General features: G+C 36.8%; 2 protein-coding genes and 1 long non-coding RNA gene across 5 annotated transcripts in view; 2 read left to right on the top strand and 1 right to left on the bottom strand.

The window, feature by feature from the left end:
• LOC144977196 (uncharacterized) overlaps window positions 1-27028 on the top strand; it is a 55594-nt gene continuing 28566 nt past the window's right edge. Inside the window, exon 1 of one of the 2 annotated variants that reach the window (XM_078922156.1) lies at window positions 1-22. The gene's annotated coding sequence lies outside the window, so the exon portion shown is untranslated. Of the gene's footprint in view, window positions 23-994; window positions 1361-27028 lie in introns of those variants that run through there. The other variant, XM_078922141.1, reaches the window with a different exon arrangement.
• Window positions 3810-10091, top strand: LOC144977190 (uncharacterized). Its single transcript, XR_013646261.1, has 3 exons — window positions 3810-4265; window positions 7903-8162; window positions 8609-10091. It is a non-coding gene; the product is annotated as an uncharacterized LOC144977190 (long non-coding RNA).
• On the bottom strand, window positions 11357-17339 carry LOC144977182 (uncharacterized). 2 transcript variants are annotated; one of them, XM_078922108.1, is made up of 4 exons: window positions 16991-17339; window positions 14221-14443; window positions 12936-13028; window positions 11357-11628 (listed from the first exon to the last, which is right to left on the bottom strand). In XM_078922108.1, exons 3-4 carry the CDS (start codon window positions 13024-13026, stop codon window positions 11417-11419), a joined length of 303 nt encoding a protein of 100 aa, XP_078778234.1. In that variant the 5' UTR covers window positions 13027-13028; window positions 14221-14443; window positions 16991-17339; the 3' UTR covers window positions 11357-11416. The 2 variants fall into 2 exon arrangements, with proteins under 2 accessions (XP_078778234.1, XP_078778244.1); XM_078922118.1 differs by lacking the exons at window positions 14221-14443; window positions 16991-17339 and having other exon boundaries at window positions 12936-13076.

The following is a 27028-nucleotide window of genomic DNA, read 5'->3' as shown; positions in this document are numbered from 1 at the left end:
CGTCTGGGCGATGTTGAGCATGGTAAGTGACGAGATGGATGGCACTTATTGCAAAACTTAACCCTGAGTATTTTGTCTTTGGGCAGGAAATAAAGATGTTCAGTTTTCAAAAATATCAAATTTGAATTAAATAAGTGTATATGACTTATTGATATTGAGAGAAAAGAACATCGTTTGGCAAGGTGCTAAAACAAACAATTAAACTAAAACAAAAAACAAAGCAAACATGTTATTTTTATCTGACCCAATCGACTCAGGTGTGAATAAACACCTGGCCACTGCCAGTGCCAGATACTATACGACCTTTCAGTCCTAAACGATATCTAATACGCGACTTGAACTTTTTGAAATAAAAGTTTAGCTCGACATGGGCTACTGGGATAAAGTACCAGTGTGGGCAATCATTGAACTATGCCATATAAAAATGTACACATCTATTTTAAAAGGACGTGTTTTAGCTGTTTTGTCAAGCAGGAATATATTATAAGGAGAATAGAAACTTGGCGTGAATGAGCTACTACATCAATTTGATTATATCTAAATCTGTCATTGGTCTTTTTTTTTTTTTGGTATGGAATTTATATTAATGATTCTTTTGTAAACACGTATTTAGCTTTCCGAACAGAGGGCGTGCATTCTTATTATCATCATCCTTCTCCTCCTCCTCCTCCTCCTCCTCCTCCTCCTCTTCCTCCTCCTCCTCCTCCTCCTCCTTCTTCTTCTTCTTCTTCTTCTTCTTCTTCTTCTTCTTCTTCTTCTTCTTCTTCTTCTTCTTCTTCTTATCATTACTATTATTATATTTAAAAAAATATTATTATCTGATCAAGCTCTAACATTTATGTCGTGGCAGTCTCACTCCTGTTCGACGCCCGACGCCCATCGCCCGACGCCCGACGCTTTGACTTGACACAAAGTAACTCCACCGCTAAGCACTGAATCACGCAGTTCCAAATGACGTCTAGCTATTCTCACCTTTATTTTGGCTTTCTCGCCCTGAACTTATTATGGATCAGCTGAGTCTAGCGCGCGACCGTTCTCTCTCAATGGCATAAGTAGCGTTTTCGCCCCCCCCCCCCCCCCCCCCCCTCGGAGTCGTTTCGATTTTGTTTACCTAGTGTATTATGATAAATATAAAATATACATAAATACTGGATACTGTCCCTGATTTTTTTTTTCACCTGAGGAATTTATTATTATTATAAAATTTCAAGTCATAAATAATTATGCCAGGTCGTGTCATTTTTAATTTTATTATAGTTGATTAAGTTGGTTGTTAAATTTAGATTGTTACTAGTGCAGTTCACGGATTAAGGATTAACTATTAAAAAAAGGATTAGCGGTTCAGTAACCCATAACAAAGGTATGTTATCCAGTTAAGGTTTTGTTAAATTTAATGATTTGAACACGTTTTCCTTTGTTGTCTTTAAAGATTTCCCATTGACCACGTGTTGCTGTCGTAGTTATTTTAAAGTTGCTTCCTCCTCCTCATCCACATCATCCTTTTCCTCCACCACTTCACCTCACCTCTTAAATTCTCCTCTCCCCCCCCCCCTCCTCTCTCTCTCTCTCTCTCTCTCTCTCTCTCTCTCTCTCTCTCGCTCCTCCTCTCTTTCTATTTCTTTCTTTCTTTTCATTTCTATACCCTTTTTTTTCGCCTCGTCTCCACATTCTCTTCTTCCTCATCTTTATCTTCTTTCTGCCGTCTTCTTCTTCTTCGTCCTACATTATCATCTTCAATTTAACCTCCATATTGCTCCTTTTTCTTCTCCTTCTTTCGCCATCCTCTTCATTTTTTCCCTCTTTCTTTTCCTATAACCCTGCAAAAAACTATTTGAATACCTTATCTAATAATATTTCACGCCATGCCACTTGGAGCACTGGCAAGGTCGAACCTCCTACATCGCCTTTCATCGGTGCTTGCATCACTTTATAGTCATATTAGCGCTTCAGCAGCAGTTATTCTAAGTGAGGATTCTTATTTGTTAGAAAGGCAGCAACTCTAATATTCATTTTCGAAAAGACTCTATCGGACGGTTTTAATTTTCATATCTTTTAAAAAAAAATATCAACCGAAATTAGATAATAATAGTAATTACTTTGGTACTAGCGAAGACGGCTACTCGAGTGTCACAGCAGAGAAAAATTACTACTTCATTCAGGATCGATCTCGGTTCCTTTGCTTGTGAAGCAAGTGCTCTGCCAGTTGAGTCAGTGGATCGTCCCCTAAGCTACCCGGAACCCATCGTTTAAATATAGAGATTTTTAAAAAATTCAGTCGTAATCTGAAAAAAAACCCAAAAACAACAAAAAAACGTTTATTTTTTTTGTGAGTCCAAAGTGGTCCTTCAAATATTGATAGATTAAAACTACCCTGTCAAAAATCTGTCAAAAAAACTCTCAAACCTGAGACTCGTTCTTTAAGATTAAGTTGAAGTGCCAGTTTTGAGATTTTTGACAAGATGAAGGTAATATTAATCGATCGATATTTGAAGAATGAGTTTTCTGTCCAAAATTTTAAAAGTGTTATTTTTCCCCTCAGAGTACGCTACCATTGTGATAACGATGATAAAATCAAATGATTTTTCTAATAAGAAATAGTAATTATAAATAGTAATAGCAACAAAAATCAAGATAATAATTCGCCAGTTCAATGTCCTGTTTCTAGTAAATTAGCCTACACCTGTGGTTAATTGATATAATGGCAATATTATTATCTATGTCCAATGGTCTGTGTGATTAAATCTCTTGTAAAGGACTGGTGATATGGACGGCTGTCTGGATTATTGGCAGATTCAACATGGTGGGGAAAATCCAATGACGATTAATGGCTCTTTCTTGCTCTCTCTCTCTCTCTCTCTCTCTCTCTCTCTCTCTCTCTCACACACACACATATAGATAGATAGATAGATAGATAGATAGATAGATAGATAGATAGATAGATAGATAGATAGATAGATAGATAGATTGATAGAGAAGATAGAGAGAGGGGGGGGGAGAAAGATGTAGAGAAGGAGAGAGAGAGAGAGAGAGAGAGAGAGAGAGAGAGAGAGAGAGAGAGAGAGAGAGTGTGTGTGTGTGTGTGTGTGTGTGTGTGTGTGTGTGTATGTGTGAGAGGATAGAGAAATATATATATATAGAGAGAAGAAGAAGAGATATCAGGCAATCTATGGCCAACAGAGCCATAGATTCGAGAGGTCGAGATTGGAGAGTTTATAATGACATTGACGACATAAAGGGAACTTATTTATGATTACTTTGAGAGGAGAATAGGCTTCCTAAGTCGTGACGTAATCCTGCGCAGCAACGCATGGCAACAAACCGGCTGGCTCTAAACAGTCGAGAAAAATGGCTGACACGAACTCTATTTCCATCACCGCCCTTTATGGGCCCGTTCTAATGAACGCGGACTAGCGCTTAGTCCCGGACTATCTCTGACTTTAGTAAATGACTTGAAGATATCGAATTTAATGTGAGCTGACTAAACTAGTCCCAGACTAAAATCACGTCACTTTCGGACTAAGTTTGGCCAAGATTTAGTCACTTGCTCGAGTCGGACTTGATCGTTTAGTCTCTGACTAGTAACTAAGAAACGGCGTCAACAAAGTCAACAAAGATGGCGGCCAATGTTAGACGACTCGGTTCGCGAGAAAAAAATACATAGAAAAAGAATTATAACGACAAAAGTAATCTGTTGATATATGTCAATGCTAAAGGAAACGGTTTTAAAGGTCACAGATCGTCGAAAGCACACATTTTTGTCCGGGAAACTAATAAATCTGATGAAGTTGAGTAACTCAGTGAGTCTGAGTCTGAGATTTCAGCTTCGCTTGGTTCGAAGTTTAGATTTAGATATTTAGAGAATAACAAACACACAACTAGACCTAGCTTATTTTTTAATATGAAAATTATGTTGTTTAGCTAAAACACCCCCTACCCCCTTTTATTTTCTTTATTTTTGTGCCAAGCAAAGCAATGCGAAGTTACTCTCGATCACATGACGTGATTCGTATGACTATGACTATGACACTGTCATTGACAGTACTGCCAAAACAACTGTCAACACATGAAAATGGCGGCAGCTGTGCTGTTTCAAATTCGTCAGAGAACACTGATTCAACGGGAGAGGGTGTTTCGGGTCAGACTTAATCCCATCGATTCGTTTAACGACGATGAAATATACGAACATTTCTGTTTTCATCGTGAACACATTTTTATAATTTGTGATCTTGTAAAAGACGACCTTGATCGTCTTCTCTGGAGGAAAGGTTAGTATATGTATTCATTTTAATTCTAATCTCATACTAGACTAATCTTTAAAGAGAAGTTTTCTTATATTCTCATGCATCCAACCCAAAATCGGTGCCAAGACTTCTTCTTCTTCTTCTCCTTCATCTTCACGCCTCCTCGTCCTTCTTCATCAACATCATCATGTTCATCTTCTCCCACTTCTTCCTCCTCCTCTTCTTCTTCTCAACTGAACAAGTCAAACTAAGTGTTAGTGTTGGTAGATTTCTCTAATCATCACACACAAACCACTATGACTGTTACTGGAATGACATGGAATGGAAATTTTTTCACCGCTCTCTGGCACTATTGAATTTTGCATTCCCTTAACCAATTTTCGAGCTCTTGTCGGAGATTATTTTCACTGTCATTGTAATATTTTTGAAAGGGAACATTTTTCATGAGCAAAACCAGTTTAGAATTGAAGAAGAAAAAATTTGTACAGTTGGACTGACAAATTGCGGAGGAGAATCAATCTTTAAAATAGGATTTTTCACTCGAGGCGATGGGTAAGCGTGGCTCAGCAGTGTGGTCTTTACTTTGTATCCAAAAGGTAATTAGTTTGATCACCCGTTGTACTGCCTTGAGCAATCCATCTCGTCCTAGTTCCATTTGCGGCACTGCACTGCGGCTGATGTCTGGGTTATTCCAGTATTCCCTTGGAATAGACCCTAAAGACAGACAAATTTCCCCATTGGATGCAAAAAGGGAATGTTATCTTTATATGCATATATGCTGGTCTGACATCCGATTGCAATATGGGCCTCGTTTAACATTGTTGCACTGGACATTATTTTGTGTAATTTTTTGAGATTTTCATTATAACAATGAGCTCATGATGTATTGGGTTATCAGACCTGCAAATAAGTGCACGTTGCCTTAATGCTTAAGGAAAATTAGTTTATTTCATCCCAGCTTAAATGATGAGATTTACCGTTATAATATTATAATAGATGAGAGAGTAAAATACAAACTATGACGCTATTTCAATACGAAGCAGAAGTCAGAGCCATTCGAAACATTACAAGAAATACAAACAACAAAAATAAAAATAAGAATATCGAATCGGAAGGTCCTGGGTTCGAGCCTCGTGCTCGGCGCATAGTTGAGTCCTTGGAAAAGACTCTTTACTCACATTCTCTCACCGTACTCAGGTGTAAAATGAGTACCTGGCCGTTAACACTGTTGTCTTTGTCCGAAAAATTGTAATATCGCCTGACAGGCGTCATGTCCCGTCCTACATGTTAAATGTTGCTGTTGACCAGGGAACTATTGTAAAGCGCTTTGAGCACATTCAGTGGATATTGCGCTATATAAAGCTCAATTTAATTTAATATGAATCAATTATAAATCCTCTCTTGCGGTTATACCAAGCTGTTAAAAAATCGTAATATGTTGTTTCAAAACTTGTGTCTTGTTTTTAAAATTTCACTTCAAATACACATTACAAAGATGTTGTCTACGGTCAATTTAAATAAAATATTTCACTGGATAGACTTTAAAAAGTGAAAGTAATATATTCGAGTACAGTTTCCTTGAACTTGAACTCATTCGAAATATCCCAAATTTTTTCCTTATTATTTTTAGTTGTCCTTCCATTCCTTACTTGAACTAATTTCACCTAGCCAATGTAAAAAAGGATTTGATTAATTCAAGGTTTTATTTTAGTGCGCCCTGTTATTTCGACCACCGAAGATTTACTGTTACATTGACAGTTACGTTTGTGTACAATATGATACACATGCATACACACAGGCATTCACACACTCCATTGTCATTTCGCATAATTGCTACTTATTCTTATCACTTCGCCATTCATTCTAATTTCAATGCCATATGCCATGATTTGCTACTAGTTGGCTACGTCATTAAATGAATGATGTGATACAGGAACCTTCTCCCAATAAAGTAAATAATAATTATAAATTTCCCTTTAATAGTCCTCATGCGGAAATTTGTCTTAGGGTTTATTCAATGGGAATGCTGGAATAACTCAGGTGTCAGCCGCAGCACAGCGCTGCAAATTGAGCTAGGGAGAGGTCGCTTGTTGATGGCCACATGCCATGGTGTATATTCAAACTAGGTATCTTTTGGGTACAAAGCAAAGACCATACTGGTGAGCTACAAGTGTCAAGAACAAAGACATTTAAAAAAAAATAATTAAAATTTAGCATTATATAGCGCAATATCCACTAAATGTGCTCAAAGCGCTTTACAAGTGGACCCTGGTCAACAGCAACATTTAACATGTAGGACGAGACATGCGCCTGTTAGGCGATATTACAATTTTTCGGACAAAGACACCACTGCGAATGGCCAGGTACTCATTTTACACATGAGTACAGTGAGAGAATGTAAGTAAAGAGCCTTTTCCAAGGACTCAACTATGTGCCGAGCGCGAGGCTCGAACCCAGGACCTTCCGATCCAAAAGCGAGTGTCATACCACCAGACCACATCCGCACAAAGACATCATGCTGAAAGTAATCGCATCAAATAGTTCTTCCTTCACTCCTTCAGAGCTGCAAGGCTGGTGTAGCGGGAGTTTATCTCTGTTTCTTTAGTGCGAAACGGACAATAGTAATTGCTTGCTACCCCTTGGATAGGACACAGGTTTATTGTAAAGTACTTTCCACTAGATCTAACAAATACAGATTCCCCATCATTCCTGGGTGGTCAGTGGGGTCAAATAAAAATCTCTACTTTGCCCTTAGCATGTAAAGCGAATACCCTAATAATTGAGCTAGAGGGACCAGCTTCACATCAAAGACCCGTTTACATATCTTTAAAATTTGAAATGAAAAAAAAAAAATTTAATGAATAGCAGTCCTTCAGAGGCATGAAGCCCAAGGAGCCAGGGTTTATCCCGGTTTCTATGGCATGAAACAGACAATAACAATTGCTTGCTACCCTTTGGATAGGAAGGTAGTCTATCACAAAGTACTTTCATGAGATCTGACAGACCTAGCTACCCAATCACTTCCCCCCCCCCCCTTTCTACCACTTAAATTACATCAGAAAAAGGTGCAAGTTGGAACAATGCAATGGTTTATTCCTCTGTTCCCCTCTCCTCTGCCTCCATCCATTCTAACCCCACCACTCTCAGCCACTACCATTACTAAATGCTCTTCAAGACCTAGTAATAGTAAAGCACCGTCCCAATGATAAGAAAAGACATAATCAGGCTTCACATAAAAGCTCATTACCCAATCAGTTTTCATCAGGCACAGTTACTCAATCAGTCAGTTGTCACACATCATTCGCTTTATTAGGCATAGGACTATCAACATATTGATCAGTCAGTCACTTGCCTCCCACTAGCCTTTTGTTGAGTCATCATGGTATGTTACACAAAGTACATGGTTGTTAAAAGGTCACCCAATGACTATTACTCCCCCACCCTCATCCCATCTCCATTCCCTGACGCCTGGGTTATTCCATTCTTCCCTTGGAATAGACCCTGAGACAAATTTCTCCTATGGGATGAATAAAGGGAATTTTATTATTTTATATGAGGCCATTGTGCGCGAGCTGTACTGTACGTAAGTTGACTACACTTCCTGATTTAGATTTTATTGCAGGTTTTATTATATGCAAAATTTTCCTTCTCCCATTTTTAGGTCGTCTCTGATGCAAATTTATAAGTTACAAACTTGGTTCCTAAGTGGCCTGGTTCAGTGCATGATGCAAATTTTTTTAGGAAATCTGGGCTATTCTTTGCATTTGAGGATCCACATCGCAGGGCTTTGGATGGTGTGATCCTTGGAGACAGTCGTTATATGTTAAGAAATTGGCTAATGACCCCAATACCGAAACCCCCAAATAGAGGAGAAGAGGCATTTAACACCGCCCATCGTATCACAAAATGTACAATTGAAAGGTAAGTTTTACAAGTCATATAATCCCACCCTCCAGGAAACAATAACATTTTGATAATTTTTGAAATTTAATATTTCAGGTTTATTTTTATATCCACTTTACAATACAATTTGCAAATGATCAATGAAATAAAAGAAAATTAACCAAAAAAAAAGTTGTAATCATGCTGTCATTGTCATGCCATTATAAACATTAACATTTTTTTTGAAGAACTCAGATTAACCATTATAATTCTTCGCCTTCTAATTCTAATTAAATGACTGAGAAAAAAAAAAAAAAAAAGAGAGAGAGAGAGAGAGAGAAAGAAAGAGAGAGAGAGAGAGAGAGAGAGAGAGAGAGAGAGAGAGAGAGAGAGAGAGAGAGAGAGAGAGAGAGAGAGAGAGAGGTCCATTTAATTTTAATTGGTTTTAAGTGTACATGTACAAGCAATTATTGTCATTTCAACAGAGTCATTGGAGTGGTTAAAAGAAGATGGAATTGTCTCCATGACGAGCTCAGAATGACGCCTGACAGAGCCTGCAAGGTTATTTATGTGTGTTTTTGACTTCACAACTTTGCTGTTGATGCTGGCCTACCCATGGAAGAAAACAACTGTAATGATGATGATGACAGCAATCATAACTTTTCTCCTATTGGGACTCAGAAAGGAGCATCTGAACAGAACGTCTTGCTGTTGGCAAGGCAGCCTGGCTGACTTTGATTAATAGTGCTTTTAGAAATATCGTTGAACCTCTCTAATCAGGAAATAAATGTAATCATTAATGTAGTACATCAATACAAGTATACTGTGTGCAGTATTCTTATTGTGATGAGCTACATAAATGTCACGCTGTTTTAATTATTGTTCAAGCATATGGAAACACATTTCTATATCCTATAACTACAAGTCGCCTATCAGGCATCTAGTACTCTTTGACTATCCCATTTTACTCCTTTTTACTGGCGCTGATATGTTGCAAGTGCTGTAAAACCCTTAAAAACAAAAACAAACCTGTTTTGCAGGAAGTATTAAAGTGCATTCACTGTAATTTTTTCTGGAATAGGTCTGATATAAATTGGAAAACTAAACAAGAATTCTCATGCCTGAGTCGGTTATCAAACAGAAGACAAAGGGGCATTAAAATTTTCTTTTTTTTTAAGGTCATCAAAATCCTGAGTTGAGCAATCAAATTTTAACTGCCCTATTGTCATAAGACAATTACATATTGTAAGACCTTTTGTATAAATCATTATACCAGCCGCTTAGCCAATGCCCAGGATAGTCCCAAGTCACATTTGTGATAAGGGTCTTAAATCGCCATGCCACTGTACAAGTTTGTGACAATAGGCCAAAATAACAATCTGTATTTATTTCAGGGGATTTGTTCTACCAATAACATAAGGAACAATGGAGTGATTGTAGTAAAAAAAAGGTCTTAAACACTGCACGCATGCGATTTTAAGTAAATTTTGACAAAAACATATCAGCTCTATCAAAAGTACAGATTGAGATAAATACAGGACTAAAACCACTCTAAATAACAATTTAAAAATCTCAAGAACCATCTTAAAAAACGGTTTAAGGCAATTCATAAGACATGTTTTAACTGCGATTTTCTAAGATATTATGAGGCCAATTTTTTCTACACTACGGACAATGTATTGCAACATGTCTCCATGGATTGCTTTAAACCATTTTAAAAATTGACTCAAAATACATGTGATTGATATAATATTCAAATTCAAGACATTAGAAACCAATTGGGTCATGGATAAAAACTAAATGATGACGTCATTTGCGAACACTCCCAGGTGTGATTTTCATACATGAATTAATTTCCTATAACTGTCATCTGCATTTTTTGCGGCCGCAAATCAGGGCGATCCGCAAATTTCCCAAAATTGGCAAATCGTGGCAAATTTTGGGAAAATTGGCAAATCGCGTGGCAAATTTTGGGGGAAAAAAAGAAGCGAAAACAAAATAACGAAAAAAAAAAGGTGCGAAACTTGAGAAATGTTGCAGCTTTGCCTAGCCCCAAACCAAGGGAAGCTATTCTCTACGGATAATGGTCTCGTGCTCGCAGTGTATCTGCATACACTGCAATTCCCAATTTTTGTGACATTCCTCAGCATGAGTTCACGAGGTATATTGAGAAACTGGGGCCCAGTGCTGTGAGAGAGTCTGATACTGGAATTATAGATCTGACCCTATTTTGGAAGTCTGTGGCAGATTATGTTCTAGCTCTCGCTGCATTGGCGTCCCGGTATGCCTTCTCAACATGCTCGTCAGCTGATGCTGAGTAAAGCTTTTCTCTTTACAATCTTGTCTTGTCTTTTTTTTTTTTTTTTTGTTTGTTTGTTGCTTTAGGTCTCTTCCAACACAATTGAGGTTATATGAGAGACCTCTGAAACAAAAAAACAAGCAATCTAACAAAAATAGTACAAATGTTAATCAAAATCATAACCTAAAGATATAAGCTAAATTATAAATAACCAAGAACAAACAGGCAGAAGATTTACAGACAAAAAAATATCCCCTGTCAAAAATACAATCACAAACCAAAGAAGCAGGATAGGCTAGTAAAGAGAAGAAGAAACGACATCACTATCGGATCGTACACCCATGCGAACATCATAGGTATATGATTCAAGGGTGATGCTCCCATCCAACCACCCGCTGTCTTGTCTTCCAGAAGGCGTAGACTCACAGAAAACAACATCAAAGGACTAGTTTTCCTTTACTACAATAAGTTTATCGATGCCTCTTTTTTGAGTAGTAAAAGAAAACTAGGCCTTTGATGAGTCTGACTGAAAGTGTACGTTTGTGTGTGTGTGTGTGTGTGTGTGTGTGATTTTCTGAAAGTTTGGGCGCATAAATCACTTTACATTGTGTAAATCAATAAATGTAGCCTCCTTAAATGTAATAAATTGTCTTTTATATATATATTTTTTTTCTGTATCGCATGTTAATTTTTACTGAAAGGCTTAGTTCTCCTCGGCAAATTTTGGTCTTTTTGGCAAATTTCTTGGCAAATTTTGGGGGTTTTTTGGCAAATTTTAGGTCCCAATTTGGCAAAAAATGCAGATGACAGCTATAATATCAAAACAATAAAAAGAATAATTTAATTATAAGTAGTGTCATAATTAATATGCCTCATCTTAAATTTCATGTATTCAATTTTTAGGGTATTTTGTTCAACAATGGAGTTGGTTTTTTTTATAATGGAGTTGTTCCGACTGCAGCCATTGATCCATTAATGGATTGTCAGTGATCTGTCATCTCCTCTTGGGGCCAGCTTGCCGTAATCTTTGGCTGATGCCATCTGAGGCATTCCACTCCTCTGGTGTATGGGGAAGAGTTTCTGTTGTCTCCTCTTGAAAGTGATTTGGCAAATCATCTACTACAACTACTGACTCCACCACAGAGCAATCAACAAAACTGATTTCATTAATCTCATTCATATCCATCTGTCTGGCTAGTGTTGAAGCTGTGGAGGAAAAATAATATTTAGAACATCTTTTTCACTGCATTGAAACAAAACAACATTTATATCTGTGAATTATGAAACTGGCCACATTATGAAATCAAGTGGTGCTGAAATCAAAAACGTCATTTCATTTTGAAACTTCTCTGATCCCACATTGTCGTCAGGTCAAAGTCAGAATTTGGAATGATAAAAACTTTTACACAATGTTATCTCCTTAAGCAACATGAAATGCTGGCCATTTAATTAAGATGATTTTAGAACTACATCCCACTTTTTAAACAAATCCTTATAAACTGTTCGTCAGTGCTTAAAAGTGTTAATATGAATATATTTGAGAAGACGATGGACTCAGCAACAGTATACATTTTTGTTTTATTTCCTTGTAAATCATCTTTTTGTTTGAGTATTTTTCTCTAAGGGGGAACCAGTATTTTTTTTTACATATGTAATATGTGATAAGTAAGCATTTGAGTGTGTTCCTCTTAATGGGGACCTGTGCTTGTGCCTGGATGACACTTTTAGGTGACTTCAAACTAAGTACACCGATGGCATGCTTTTGGAATCTACATCCATTCCATATAAGAACCATTCCCTTTTTGTTTTACTTATTAGTGCTTTGAATTGTTAATCTAGAATTGCTTGACTATCCATTTGCATCCTTTTTACTGGTGCTGAAATGACCTAAATATGTCGCAAGCAATTTAAAACAGAAGAGAATTTATAATTCTAGAACATTTTGCTATCCCAATTTCTTCCTTTTTACTGGCACTGATATGACCTTAATGTGTTGCAAGCGCCGTAAAACCATTAAAAACAAACAAATAAAGAATGTTGATTAAACAAAATCACACAAACACACTTATGTTATACTTCGTGGTCCCACTGTCACTTCAATGTCCCCCATTTTGACCAACTTGTTACCCGTGATAGTCCTTTCAGTACTGTTGTCAATGTTAAATACACTGTTAGTGGCTATGTGGTCTTGTGGTATGACACTCGCTTTCGAATCGGAAGGTCCTGGCCCTGAGCCTCGCTCGGCGCATAGTTGAGTCCTTGGAAAAGACTCTTTACTCACATTCTCTCACCGTACTCAGGTGTAAAATGAGTACCTGACCGTTAACAGTGCTGTCTCTGTCCGAAAAATTGTAATATCGCCTAACAGACGTCATGTCCTGTTCTAAATGTTGCTGTTGGTCATGGACCCCTTGTAAAGCGCTTTGAGCACGTTAAAAAAAAATTTTCTTTAGTCTTTCGGGTGAAATTCTATTAATAATTTAATGACTTTGTAGCAAAAGAATTATGCTTACTGATTATGGTGTAATCTCCAAGATTACAGTCAGATATGTCAATAATATTTCTGGCTGGACTGGGATTCGGAACAAAACTCTCAGTGCTCATAACTGTAAAGAAAATTGTTGATAAATTTGAATTAATGAAGTATAGAATTCACAAGTTGCATTTAAGTCCAGATTACCCATTACAAACTTAATGAGAAGGAACACAGTGGTCTTTTTTTTTTAAAAGGTGAATTGTTATGAAATTATAATGATTTTAATTCTATTTATATCAATTTTAATATGATACGATATCAATTGATTTTAATGTAAAATTTGCATCATATAATTACGGGTCTCTGGCTCTTTTTTTTTTTAACCATGAAATGCATCCAAGTGTAATCTTATCTTCTGATCTTGAGACCCATGAATCCCAGAAATAACAAATCTGCTGGGAATAGAACCCATGACACTTTGATTCATATGCAAGCATGATAACTCGCTGTGCCATTGGCTTGCCCTAAATAAAACACTAAATGAAACAATATAAATCTTTACAGGACCCAATTCCAAAGTGGAATTTCAATACAATGTTGCGTGATGCCACTTTGACGATTTGTGATAAAAAAATACATGGCAATCCCTTATGACACAAAAGCTTTTGCTCCATCATTTATTTCAAATTTGAAATATTCATATAATTTTGTCAGCTACTTCAGGATTGATGGTGTAAAGTAAATTTCAAGATTTTAACTACCATTGAATTATTAAATGTGAATACTCTTGTTTTGATACTTGACTTCAGTCTTCATTTATTGTTTTAATGTTTTTAAAATTGATAAAAAATCAAGAGGAAACGTGTCCCACAGGCAGTTGTTAGATATGCAATAGAGGTGATATACTTTTGAGACTTAACTACCAAAAGAGGATAGTTATGTTAGAGAAAAATATTGTTCAATGAATCTGTGCATAGGCAATTGTAAGGATGAGTCAATATTAGACGATCACAAAAGATGCATGCAAACATAGTACAAATTACTTGTTTAAAATATTGTAAGGTGTACTATCTTTATTCATGTCAGGCAGCCCCAGAGACCAGCGATCACATCGTCCTCCACTGTCCAGTCACTAAACTTGAAGGTGGCTATGAAACCGTCCTTAGTGCGGAGGAAGACTTTAGAAGCTGAGTTGACGAAATAAATTTGGAGGTGTAGCCATATGCTACTACTACTACTTTATTCATGGAATGCCTAGATGACAGCCTTTTACATTTGTATACAGAACAATGTATGGAACTATTATAATTGCAGAAATTTACCTTGAATACCATCAACAATGGTACTACACTCGCCAATAATGACGAGTACCGGTACTTGTTCAGTAAAGATTGAAGAGGGTCCTGGTTTCCCCCTCCAGTCTGCTTTACAGAATCAACATGACTTTGGACTATTCTTTTCTTGTCCTTGAATTTTTTTTTAGCTCCATCACCGAATGGTTTTTGAGAATTCTGCATTGATTCTCAATCTGATCTTTTCCCCGACCTGAAAATGCAAAAGGAGAAAAAAATATGTAAATCAACGATTATGTAATGAGATTGTTGAGGACATTCATTTTGCACTGGAATCAGTTCTATTGATTGCTTTTTGTTGCCATAAAATCTTTATTTATTATTTTGGTTGTAGCAAACTTTACTCGTATAATTAGTCTGCATCCTTTAAATTATTTGCATAAAAAATGTCATGCTTTCGAGTGTAGATTATTATCAGTCATACCTCTTAAATTGGCATTTTATCATTAAATATTTGTAGGGTCTGACTGGAGAGGGTGAAGATTTATTTCTTGCTTATCAAATGTACTAGGGTAGGTCGCCCTAAATCTGTATGCTTTTCTATACCTCAAATTCCAACAGCTCTAACTGCAGATTGGTTAAACTAAACTCTCAACTGTTTGAGAAACTCAATTATTTGACATCTTTTGTTAGTTTGATGTAAATACATATGAGGTATTATCAGTTAACCTTGCTTAAAAACCGAAAATAGATACCAAACCCCCTCACTCCAAATATGTATGCTCACGCCCCAAACCCGTAAACGGCTTGCCCTAAACCAGAACAGTATTAAATTAGTCTACTAATGTTTCAAAATTTCATAATTTTTTTTTAAATATGATAATGTTGTGGTAGAATTTCATTTATTATTAGTTTTTAAAAATATTTTCTAAAAAACAAAAAAAATAATTGAGCATATATAAAGAGCATTATCCTAGCATTTACGTTTGTTGCAGTTATAACTTTTGACGCGTCAGTGATTTTCTGTTATTTTTTGCACTGAAAAAAAAAAAAAGAATAAATAAAGACACCGCTTGGGAATTATTTTAAAAAGAAAAAAAACAACCTTTTACTTTTAGAAAGAAGTTTATTTTCACTTCCACTTCATTTCGAATTTTTCTGGTTGTTGACTTGTTCTAAATATTCAAGTGAGTTAAAAGCTTAAAACTTTTGTCATTTTTTTGTGGCAACTGACACAGATGCTAGATTGTATACTGCTAAACATGCTCAAAGCTCTGTAAGGGGCTCCAAGCCAATAGCAACACAGCAATATCACAACTTTTCCCCGACAGAGTCATTACTTTTAATGGCCAATTACTCAATAAGGAGCCTTGTTCAATGACTCGACTTTGAACCACTCAGGAAGGGACTTGAATCTTGGGCCTACTGGTCCAAACGCAAGTGTAATACTACCATACAACAAAGCCCCACATAGTAGGGGCAAAGAGGAAGGGTGAAATTTATTGCTTAACCTCCGCACTACAGTACATCTATTTATATTGTTTATTGATAAATTATGGGTGCCATGTCGGCTATTATGATGCTTTAAAATTTTCATTGAACATGCCAACCTGTTTTTTTTTTTTTTTCCATTAATTTTCTTTCTTTTTTTTTTTTAGAAATCCGAGACAGGGTTGCCACCTTGCCTGTTCTTGCCAAGTAGTAAAAAGGTGGATTAGAGAGCAGAGCAGGGAGATAGGAAGTAGATAAACACAATCCAAAGTAGTCTAGAGGTATACAAATACAAAGCAACATTGTGTTGTGAGTGGCAGGGACCTACTGTAGGCACTTGCAAGAATTTTTCAAAATAGTGGCTTTGGGTATTAATTTAGCGTAGAAAAATAAAGGGGAGTGAAACATTAACTAGAGTGAAAAAATATCGCTCTATCTCAACTGGTTAAAAAGGTTTAATAGGAAAAAATGTGACCAAAGCACAGCATCCCAATGGATAATCAAGTATAATTCAGAAACAGCTTCAGATACAACTTTGAAATTTTTACATGTGGTAAATCAACATCTCTGTAATACATTGCAAACAGAAAATGAATTATTTATTGAGAAAGAAAAGTATAGTTTAGAGCTGAGACAGCTGAAATCAAGGAAAAATAGATCACGACATACAAATGAATGACCTATTGGAATTTTGGAATAGTCAATAATAAAATATTTATTCACATGAAGAGATAGACCAAATACACCACTGAATCGGCGTCATTTAGTTGTTCACTTTGAACTTTTCAAAATGAAAATAGACCTCATAAAAGCAAAGATATGAACTGACAAATGTTTGAGGTGGTGTAGTATTAGCCTACAGATACCCAGTGTCAGTGACCGTGCTGTAGCCTATTTTTATTTCATTTCATGATAGACCAAATACACCACTGAATCGGCGTCATTTAGTTGTTCACTCTGAACTTTTCAAAATGAAAATAGACCTCATAAAAGCAAAGATATGAACTGACAAATGTTTGAGGTGGTGTATTAGCCTACAGATGCCCAGTGTCAGTGACCGTGCTGTAGCCTATTTTTATTTCATTTCATGATAGACCAAATACACCACTGAATCGGCGTCATTTAGTTGTTCACTTTGAACTTTTCATAATGAAAATAGACCCCATAAAAGCAAAGATATGGACTGACAAATGTTTGAGGTGGTGTATTAGCCTACAGTCTACAGTCCTAACAGATGCCCAGTGTCAGTGACCGTGCTATAGCCTATTTTTATTTCATTTCATTAGTGACAAAGAAAAAATATATGTACTTCTCTTATTTTCGCACTGTCACGGAGTACTGCAATCTCGACATAATTGTATTTTCCAGGAGGGCTGCAGTTTCAGGGTTTGAAAAGTAAAAGTTTTTCTCTTGTTGAGCTCCATTTTCGTCAATGATTTCAAAAGGAAATAGAATCTAAACAAAACGAAAGCGGATGTGGCGCTGATTAAATCTTTTGCGCCAGAAGAACCCAAACAGCAGCACAAAACAACCGATAGAGTCAAGGGCTAGGTCAGGACTAGGTCAGGACTAGCCACGCCCATTTCTAGGCTAAAGCCCAGCTAGTCCGAGACTAAATAATGCTCATTGAATCCGATTTTTTTTAGACACTTACTAAGCTTGGGCTAAAGACTAGCTAGTCATTTACTAGACTAGTAAATTACTAAAGTTAGTCCGCGTTCATTAGAACGGGCCATGAAATATTTCTCCAATGAGCATAAAAGTGTCTCGCGAGGTGAAAATCATCATCAGTCAGGTCCTGTTTTGACTTTCACTTACTCAGATGGCTTGATGTTCGGCAAAGTTCAAGCCAGCATGAAGAATAAAGAGTATTCTGTGAAGGTAAGTCATTTCGTCTTCTCATTCTCACTCTCAAAATCTCACATCTCCGTAAAACTACTGTTGGACAATAATCAGTTTACTTTGAGTTTAGGCAGATTTAGTATATCCAATGGAAAGATTTAACTGTTTACGTTCGATTTTAGTTAGGGAGAGAGAGAGGGAGTCATTGAATTATTGTGTTTTTATCTTATGGACCACGGACTTTGAGTCTTTGAGGTCTTAGTCTTGCTTCGCTAATTTTCGTTGCTATTGACTATAGTCTACTACATACTATTTAGTATCGTGTTGTAACCTTTATTATAATACTCATATGAGCATCACAATCACAAATCACGCTAGACATTTTATCATACTTCATGTGGGGCAGCGTGGATCAGCGGTACGGTTTTTGCTTCGTACCCGAAAGGTACCGAGTTCGTTCACCCGCCGCTGCGCTGTGTGGCCTTGAGCAAGTCACCTCGCCCTAGCTCAATTTGCGGCGCTGCACCGTGGTTATTCCAGTCTTCCCTGGGAATAGACCCTAGAGATAAATTTCCTCTATGGGATGAATAAAGGATTTATTTAGACCAGTGTTAGTCACGGTAAACTAAACTTCCTATTGGGTTAAGTGTAATGTAAATGTTGCTGCTTGAAACTCGAAGAAATCAATAACATTGTGAAATTGAATGTGAACTTCAATTTAATATACGAAAACAGATAAAATGGACGTTTCGGGTTTCCCCCTTATCAACAAAGCAAGATGAATGAAAGAATCACTTAATTTGTTTTTTTTAATTGAGTTTTTATACAGCGTAATATCCACTAAATGTGCTCAAAGTGCTTTACAAGGGGTCCCTGGCCAACAGCAACATTTAACATGTAAGACGGGACATGATGCCTGTTGGGCGATATTACAATTTTTTCGGACAGAGACAACGCCAGGTACTCATTTGACACCTGAGTACGGTGAGAGATTGTGAGTAAAGAGCCTTCTCCAAGGACTCAACTATGTGCCGAGCGAGGCCCAAACCCAGGACCTTCTGATCTGAAAGCGAGTGTCATACCACAAGACCACAACAGACGTTTTATTAGTTTGTTTGTTTTTTGCCTATTGAGCATGGTCGCAGCTCTAAATTTGAATCTTTTATTCTTTTACTTCCACAGATCTATCTTGATGATGCCTTGGGTTGATTCAGTCCAAAACTAATTTGTGTGGTTTTATTTAACAATGTTAATGACATTGAACATACATTGATACAACAATGCCATAATTTGTCATGTTTATCATGTAAAATCATGTATGGACCTACAAAACCATTATTTTGAATGGTGATTTGATGATGATGAACAAAATATGTGTGTTGTACAAAATAAATGGCAAAGCTAACAAAATGCAATCTCCTTAATAAGAGGAGACTGGGATTGACAAGTGCTGCAACAAATTGAAAAATAATATCAGATGTTTCTCTTAACATGGTTGGAATATATGAGAGGATGTTAACATTTTTCAGTCTTTCATTAGCCCTCTCAACATGAATTCTACATGAAGCAATTTCTTTTGTTAATAAAATCTCATTTTCAGTAAATTTATTATGTAAAAAGGGAGGGATATTTACAGTTACTCCTTGAGGTAAAATATCTTGAATCAGGATGGGGTTTTACCTTTATTACCTTTATCTGCTAAAATTAATTCTCCAGGGCTTAAAATTAAAACTTTTAGTAATCCACAATTTTGTACAATGACCTTATCCGAGACAGACCCTGGATCATGTTTAGAAATAAAATTTATCACACCATTTGGACTTAGACCAACAAGAGCTTTAACAGAATTCATGGACCTATAAGAAGAATAAGTTAACCGTTGTTTATCCATTTCTTTAGGAATAGCAATTTGGTCATCTGTACAATCAATGATCATTCTGCAATTTGGAAATCTTAAAAATGATGATGGAGCTGATAGTTTATTTTTATGTCTAGAAGGGCATGTAACCTTCATAACATTTTCAAAGAGAAGCGTATGGCTTATGTAAAACATGAATAAAAGTTTGTATAATATTTGTTATAGTACTTTCACTAACGCTAAACAATTGTGAAATATGAAGGTTAGCGTAGTTCTGTCTAAGTTTCATAAGTGTAATAATGAAAATTTGGTCTTTTAATGCAACTGTCTCTTCTTGAACTTCCCATCTACTATAATAAATAATGTTACCTCTAAAGCACTCAACATATTGAACAATAATATTAAATATTTTAAAAGAATGTAAAACCTGTCTCCATTCGAAGAACTTTTTCTGTAAGGCTTGAAACAGTGTAAGTGCGTTGAATCTAACTTAGTTGGGTTTTTTAAAGCTAGCTATTTCCTTATTTTTGTCTGTAATTTTTTGTTCTTGAATTAAATTTGTTGTTCTATTTAAAATATCCTCACTTGTTCTACAATCTGTTTTTTTTTAAAAGATGGAATCCTGTGATGATGGTGACGAGAGTTGAGATGATGATGAGGGAGAAGATAATGAGGATGATGATGAGGAGGAAAATAATGATGATGAGGAATCTGGTTTTTTAAAGGTGGGACTTTGTGATGATGATGAAGAGAGTTGAGCTGATGATGATGATGATGATGATGATGATGATGGTGGTGGTGGTGGTGGTGGTGGTGGTGGTGGTGGTAGTCTTCTTGATGGTGGTGCCAATTGAGATGGGGTGGGAATTCCTTGTGTCACTTTTCTTTTCTTTCTTTCTGGCTCTGATGGAAACAATTTATTTTTATTTCTGTCAAACAATTCAGAGAGGTTGGCTTTGTCACCATCTCTGAAGTGACAAGAACACACTCTTGATGATGATGTTGGATCTTTTGTCCTTTCACCTGAAATGAAAAGATAAAAAAAAAAAAACAATAATTCTGTTGGGCATATTGGGTATATTATTTAATTTGATAAGTACTTTGTTTTAGACTATCTTGTTTGACACCAGCTCAATGCATGATAAATCAAAGGTGTGCAAGAGACTAGGTTACTGTGGGTCTCTCGCCTGTCTTTTATGAAATCGCACATTCAGCAAAATGTCGCACTTCCTCATTACTTCTTTTGATGATTTTGACTAGGTATATATAAAAATAAGAATTCTTAAATTTACACAGTTAAAGTTGATCTTGGGGTTGAGTGTGGCAAGACTTGCGTTTTCTCTTTATTTCAGTCAGTACTGTACTGGACAGTGCGGTGATGGAAACTTTGGAGTGTCAACAATCGGGCACAGGTAAAGGAGAGAGGTCCCTGCCGCCATCTTGCTTTGTTCACACAGAGTTGCCACCTCGGCTGTCGGGAGGGGAGGCATGGCAGAGAATCAGAGAAACTTTCCAAAAAAAAGAGGAAAGTATGTGTGTGTTGTGTGTGTGTGTGTGTGTGTGTGTGTGGTGGAGAGAGAGAGAGAGAGAGAGAGATCTGCGTGAGGGGAGGGGGGGGGGGGGGGGGAGAGGTTGCGTTATTTTATTTATTTATTTTCATTTTGCCATAAAGGTATCGAGTTTAAAGTAAGATTTTAACAAATATTTTATTCTCTTTCTTCTTGTTCTCCTTTTAAAAAATTTATCACTTATCAGTAGAACTTAACTCATTCAGTTTATCAGCCTTAACATCAAAACGATTGAGATATCATTTTTGCTTCAACTTCAATAAAAACCTAGTTTGGAATGTATTTTTATTTATAATTTCGTGCAATTGTACACTTTAATCATAAAATATAGGTCTACGTAAGCTAGAACTTGACCTAGATCTGGACTACGAACTCTATCAAATGTTCGACGAGGCGTGCGTGCTTACCTGACTAAAGTGGTCCACTTTTTCTTCAATTTTTTGTCTGCCTGTCCATTTGGAAATCTGTAAAACTTGCAGGAGTGACTCTCTGACTGGTGTAGACAATCTGGTACAAAATACTGGACCATATTTAAGATAAAAATTGTTTTTTTGAGCGATTTTCCAATTATTCCTTGCCTGGACCAAGCACGGATTTTTTTTGTTTAGAGCCAGCCGATTCGTTGCTAGGCGGACGTGACGTCAGACTGTGGAATCCTATTACCAAATAGCGATAAGCTTTTATGATTCACTTAAATCAAGTACCACTTCAAACATCAGTCTCTGCTTTATAACTAGCTTTAAAGTTAGATAAGATTTGATGGCTTATGAAGTTTCAACGAGCAAACATTTTTTCATGCAAGACATTGTTTAAAACCAAACTTTGCCTGTAAATTATGTATATGAATGGAAATAAAATATTCGTTTACAAAAAAAAAACAAAACAAAAAAAAAAAAAAACAAACAAAAAAAACAACAAAAAAAAACCAAAAACAAAAACAAAAACAAAGCAAAACAAAACAAACACCCCACAAAACCTCCTGAAAACTAAAACAGAAACAAAAAGCCCCAACCCCCCAAACACCTCCCCCCCCCACCCAACCCAGCAAAACAAAAATATAACTAAAAGACTGTAATAACGAGCAGTAGTAAAATAGATTGTAAAGGATACGAAAGTCCGTCACCAGAGGACAATTTAAAAGGCAGAAAAAGCAAAATTAAGAGCATCTCTTAGTTTGCTGATTATTGAGGGTACATCTGAATCTAGATAAGTTAATTTGACATTTAATTTGTAGAAGGTGCATTTTGTCCTGTGTCAACATGGTTTTTCTTAGTTTTTGTGTTCTCAATTGAGAAAAAATGTGTCTATTTGTGTGTGAGGGGAGGGGGTGGTTGGGGAATAGGTGGGTTGAGAGAGAGAGAGAGAGAGAGAGAGAGAGAGAGAGAGAGAGAGAGAGAGAGAGAGAGGAGTGAGAGAGAGAGAGAGAGAGGGGGGTGTGTGTGTGTGTGAGAGAGAGAGAGAGAGAGAGAGAGAGAGAGAGAAGGAGTGTAGGGAGAGAATGACAGTGAGAAAGACAGAAAGAGTGTATGTGTTATATATATATATATATATATATATATATATATATATATATATGTTTGCTTGTAAGAAACAGAGAGAGAGAGAGAGAGAGAGAGAGAGAGAGAGAGAGGGAGAGAGGGAGAGAGAGAGGAAGAGAGAGAGAGGGATAGAGAGAGAGAGAGGGAGAGAAAGAGAGTGAGAGAGAGAGAGAGAGAGATAGAAAGAGAGAAGGAAGGGAGGGGTATTAGCATGATAAGGATAGGTAAATAGAATGTTGATAGATTCCATTACAGGTATACCATAATTCCATTGATCCACTTGAGAGAAAGACTGACTGTCATCGGCACTTAAAGCCTTGTAAATAAGAGAAAGAAAGAAAGAAAGAAAGAAAAGAGCGAACGAGAGAGAGAGAGAGAGAGAGAGAGAGAGAGAGAGAGAGAGAGAGAGAGAGAGAGAGAGAGAGAGAGAGGAATGGAGCGCGGGGTCTTAGTGTGATAAGGATAGTTAAATATAATGTTAATAGAATTGTTAAAATTGTGGTCGCTATGGTTAACTTCAGCAGTTTAACAATTTGCCCTCACAACGATTAAGTAACATTTCAAAATCCTTAAAATAATTCACTCTGGCATCAGCTTTCATTTTCAATGAGTTTCAATAACTTATAGATGCTTTTGAAATTATGAAATTGGAGCCAAAATTTCGTTATATTACGAATATTTAGTTGTGGTAGGCAGTTCTGCAAATGGATCACTTTCAACTCCGTTAGTAATCCTGCTAAATCATTTTATCCGAGTCGTATTTTGTGAATCAAATTAGCTAGACCTATTTCTCATTTTCATTTTAGACGTTTCATATAGTATCATAAAGTGCCAACTTCTAAGCTCTTATAAACTCATTCGCAATATTCAATGATGACCTCTCAGTTTTTCTAAATGGTTGTGGTTCAATTGTTTTCGACTGAGACATTGCTATCGACGGCCATGTACACATTTTACATCTGATTACTGTGAGAGAATGTGAGTAAAAATCCTTTTTCCCCCCCAAGGAGTCAGCTTTGCGTAGATAAGAGACCACAAACCAACACAGAATCCTATCAGCTTTCAGATTTTCAGATCATTGTAGACGGACTTTTCCAGTCTGTCATTGGTTTTCCCCTTACTCTTTATTAAATTGTTAATGGCACACAGTTTGATGTGTTGAGGTTTGAATTAAGCAGACATCCAAAACCATATATATATATATAAAATATATATATATATATATATATATATATATATATATATATATATATATATATATAACCAGTTGACTGCCGTATTTTAGAGTTACATATATTTAAACATTTGGCCAAAGAACTTGTCTTTTAAATATCGATCGATTTAAATAACCCTCATCTTGGCAAAAACTCTCAAACCTGGGACCTCTTGTCTTTCTAGAGTACGGAAATTAAGTGGTTAAAAGGAAAAGAAAGAATTAATTGATTGTATTGGCAATTGGCACAAACTCTACATCATAAGTATCCAACTTAAAAGAAAATAGTCATATGATTACCATTAGGGCAAGCAAAAGAAAACTCGCGTTGGGTCTTCCATTGCATTATAAAGCTATGTCTTTCACCCAGTCCTTCAAAGTCAGTTGTATTTCTTACGAACACTTTAAACCGAACCGTTTTCATTAATTTTTCACGTCGCTTTTCAGAAACAAGTGGCAGCCTCGGGTTGCCGTGTCACTGATCAATCGATCTATAGACTACTGTCAGTTCAAAGAGTGATACAATCAATTTTATGGGGAAAAAATTAGGCCTTCCTTACTCTATTTTACCACTCAAACTCTCTCTCTCTCTCTCTCTCTCTCTCTCTCTCTCTCTCTCTCTCTCTATTCCTTCTCCTCCTCCCCCCCTCTCCACTCTCTCTTACTCTCCCTCCCTCCTCTCTCTCTCTCTCTCTCTCTCTCTCTCTCTCTCTCTCTCTCTCTCTCTTCCCCCCCCCCCCCCGCCCCCTTTCTCTACTTTACATTAGTATAGGCTAAGGCAATGGTTGCGTCTAGTTACTAGGCTGTACTGTAGTTACTATTCAGAATATCTCTCTCTCTCTCTCTCTCTCTCTGTCTCTCTTCTCTCTCTCTCTCTCTCTCTCTTCTCTCTTTATTTCTCTCTTTCTATCTCTCTCTTTCTCTCTCTCTTTCACTCACTCTCTCTTTCTCTCTATCTTTCAATCTCTCTCTTTCTCTCTCTCTCTCACTCTCTCTCTCTTTCTTTCTCTTTCACACACTCTAACCCTCTCTCATCTATTCAACTCCCTCCCTCGCGCTCTCTAGTTTACACTTTTTCAACTGCTAAGGAAATGGTTGTATATATAGTTACAAGGTCATTTTTACTATTCAACATCTCTCTCCCTCTCTCTCTCTCTCTCTCTCTCTCTCTCTCTCTCTTTTCCTCCCTCTCTGTATTTCTCTCTTTTACTCTCGCTTTCCCCCTCTTCCTCTCTGTTTTTCTCTCTTTCACTCTCCCTTTCCCCCTCTTCCTCCCTCTCGGTATTTCTCTCTTTTACTCTCGCTTTTCCCCTCTTCCTCTCTGTATTTATCTTTTTCACTCTCCCGTTCCCTCTCTTCCTCCCTCTCTGTATTTCTCTTCCTTCTCCTCCTCCTACTCTCTCTCCACTCCAAGGGTATTTCTTTTTCACTCTCCCTTCCTCCCTCTTCCTCCCTCTCTGTATTTCTCTTTCAATTTCCCTCTCTTCCTCACTCTGCATTGCTCTCTTTCACTATCCCTTTCCATCTCGTTCTCCCTCTCTGTATTTCTCTGTTTTACTCTCCTCTCTCTCTTTCTCTCTCTCTCTCTCTCTCTCTCTCTCTCTCTCTCTCACTCTCTTTTTTTTTTTTAAAACTTCCCTCCCCCCTCTTCCTCCCTCTCTGCTCTGTACTTTTCTCTTCCATTCTCCCTTTCCCTCTATTCCTCCCTCTCTCTCTATTCCTCCCTCTCTCTTTTACTCTCCCTTTTCCTCTCACCCCCCCTCTCCCTCTTTCTCTCTCTCTCTCTATCTCTCTCTCTCTGTCTCTCTCTGTCTCTCTCTCTCTCTCTCTCTCTCTCTCTCTCTCTCTCTCTGTATATCTCTTTTTTTCCCTCCCTTCCCCACTCTTCCTCCCTCTCTGTATTTCTGCTTTTACTCTCCATTTCCCTCTCTTCCCCCCCCCCCCCACTCTACTTTGCAGTTTTTATAGGCTTAGGAAATGATTGTATCTAGTTTCTATTAAGCCCATTGTTAAATATACAAACCAGCGATTCTTTTGATATTTCTTTATCTTGTTAATCAATAGTCGAAAGACATGGGCCCTGCATTGTTCATACAATTATAACAGCAAGTACATTAATAAACATTCACATAAATTAATCAGCTGAGAAATCGAAATCAGTAAATCAACAAATACCCCCCCCCCCCCCCCCTGTTTCTCAAGTATTTGAAAAAAAATAGATAATAACACAAGGCACACAACATGATTATACTGGGTTGAGGAGTTGAAAGTGGACGTATACCGTTTTCATTCCGCGTGATATACACATTTAATGCCCTTTGAATTTGAATTGCAGTTTGTTTTCATTAATTATTATGTAACACATCTTGCAATATTATGTGATATAGTTATTGACAATCGCCGATGTAGTGCGGCTATGCTGTCTTGTGGTGTAGCACTCGCCTTCGGGCGTAAAGGTTCAGATTTCGAGTCCCTCTCTGAGCGGCACGTAATTGAGTCCTTGGAAAAGGCTCTTTACTCACATTCTCTCATCGTACTCGGGAGTAAATGAGTACTAGGCCGTTAACATAGTTGTCTCTGTCGGAGAAATTGTAATATCTCGTCCTACATTTTAACTGTTGCTGTTGGCTATGGACCTCTTGTAAAGCGTTTTTTTTCGCACGTATGGTGGATATTGCTCTATATAAATTAATGCTCAAGTTTTTTTTAGACAAAGACCTTTGAATATTAAAAAAAACTTATTGATTCTCTACACCTGAATATTATAATTTGTTTTTAGATTGTCAGGGTTTCAATGTAACATGAGACAACACAGCTGAAACAAAGATTCCAATTGTAATGAAAACGGTTTATATTATTGTAAATGTTAGATAATACAAAACACAAATTAGAAAAAAAAAGATGTTTCGGGATTTTCCATGTTACATGTGTAAAACTGTTGGGTCTATTTTGATTTTTTTAACCCAATATCTGCACCTCTATCTATCTATCTATCTATCTATCTATCTATCTATCTATCTATCTATCTATCTATCTATCTATCTATCTATCTATCTATCTATCTATCTATCTATCCATCCATCCATCCATCTATCTATCTATCTATCTATCTATCTATCTATCTATCTATCTATCTATCTATCTATCTATCTATCTATCTATCTATCCATCCATCTATCTATCTATCTATCTATCTATTTCGCGAAGTCCCAGGTTTGAAAGTTTTTACTAAGACGAGAGTCATTTCAATCGATCGATCTTTGAAGGACGAGTTTTCTGGCCAAATTTCTAAATGTGTTTTTCAAGAGTACGGTAGTATAGTCCATGT

Source organism: Berghia stephanieae, chromosome 1 (assembly GCF_034508935.2).
Source record: "Berghia stephanieae isolate SIO BIC M18660-M18661 chromosome 1, UCSD_Bste_1.3, whole genome shotgun sequence".
NCBI classification, from domain to species: Eukaryota; Metazoa; Mollusca; class Gastropoda; order Nudibranchia; family Aeolidiidae; genus Berghia; species Berghia stephanieae.
The sequence above is the reverse complement of the archived record's forward strand: the minus strand, read 5'-3'. Positions and strand labels throughout refer to the sequence as shown.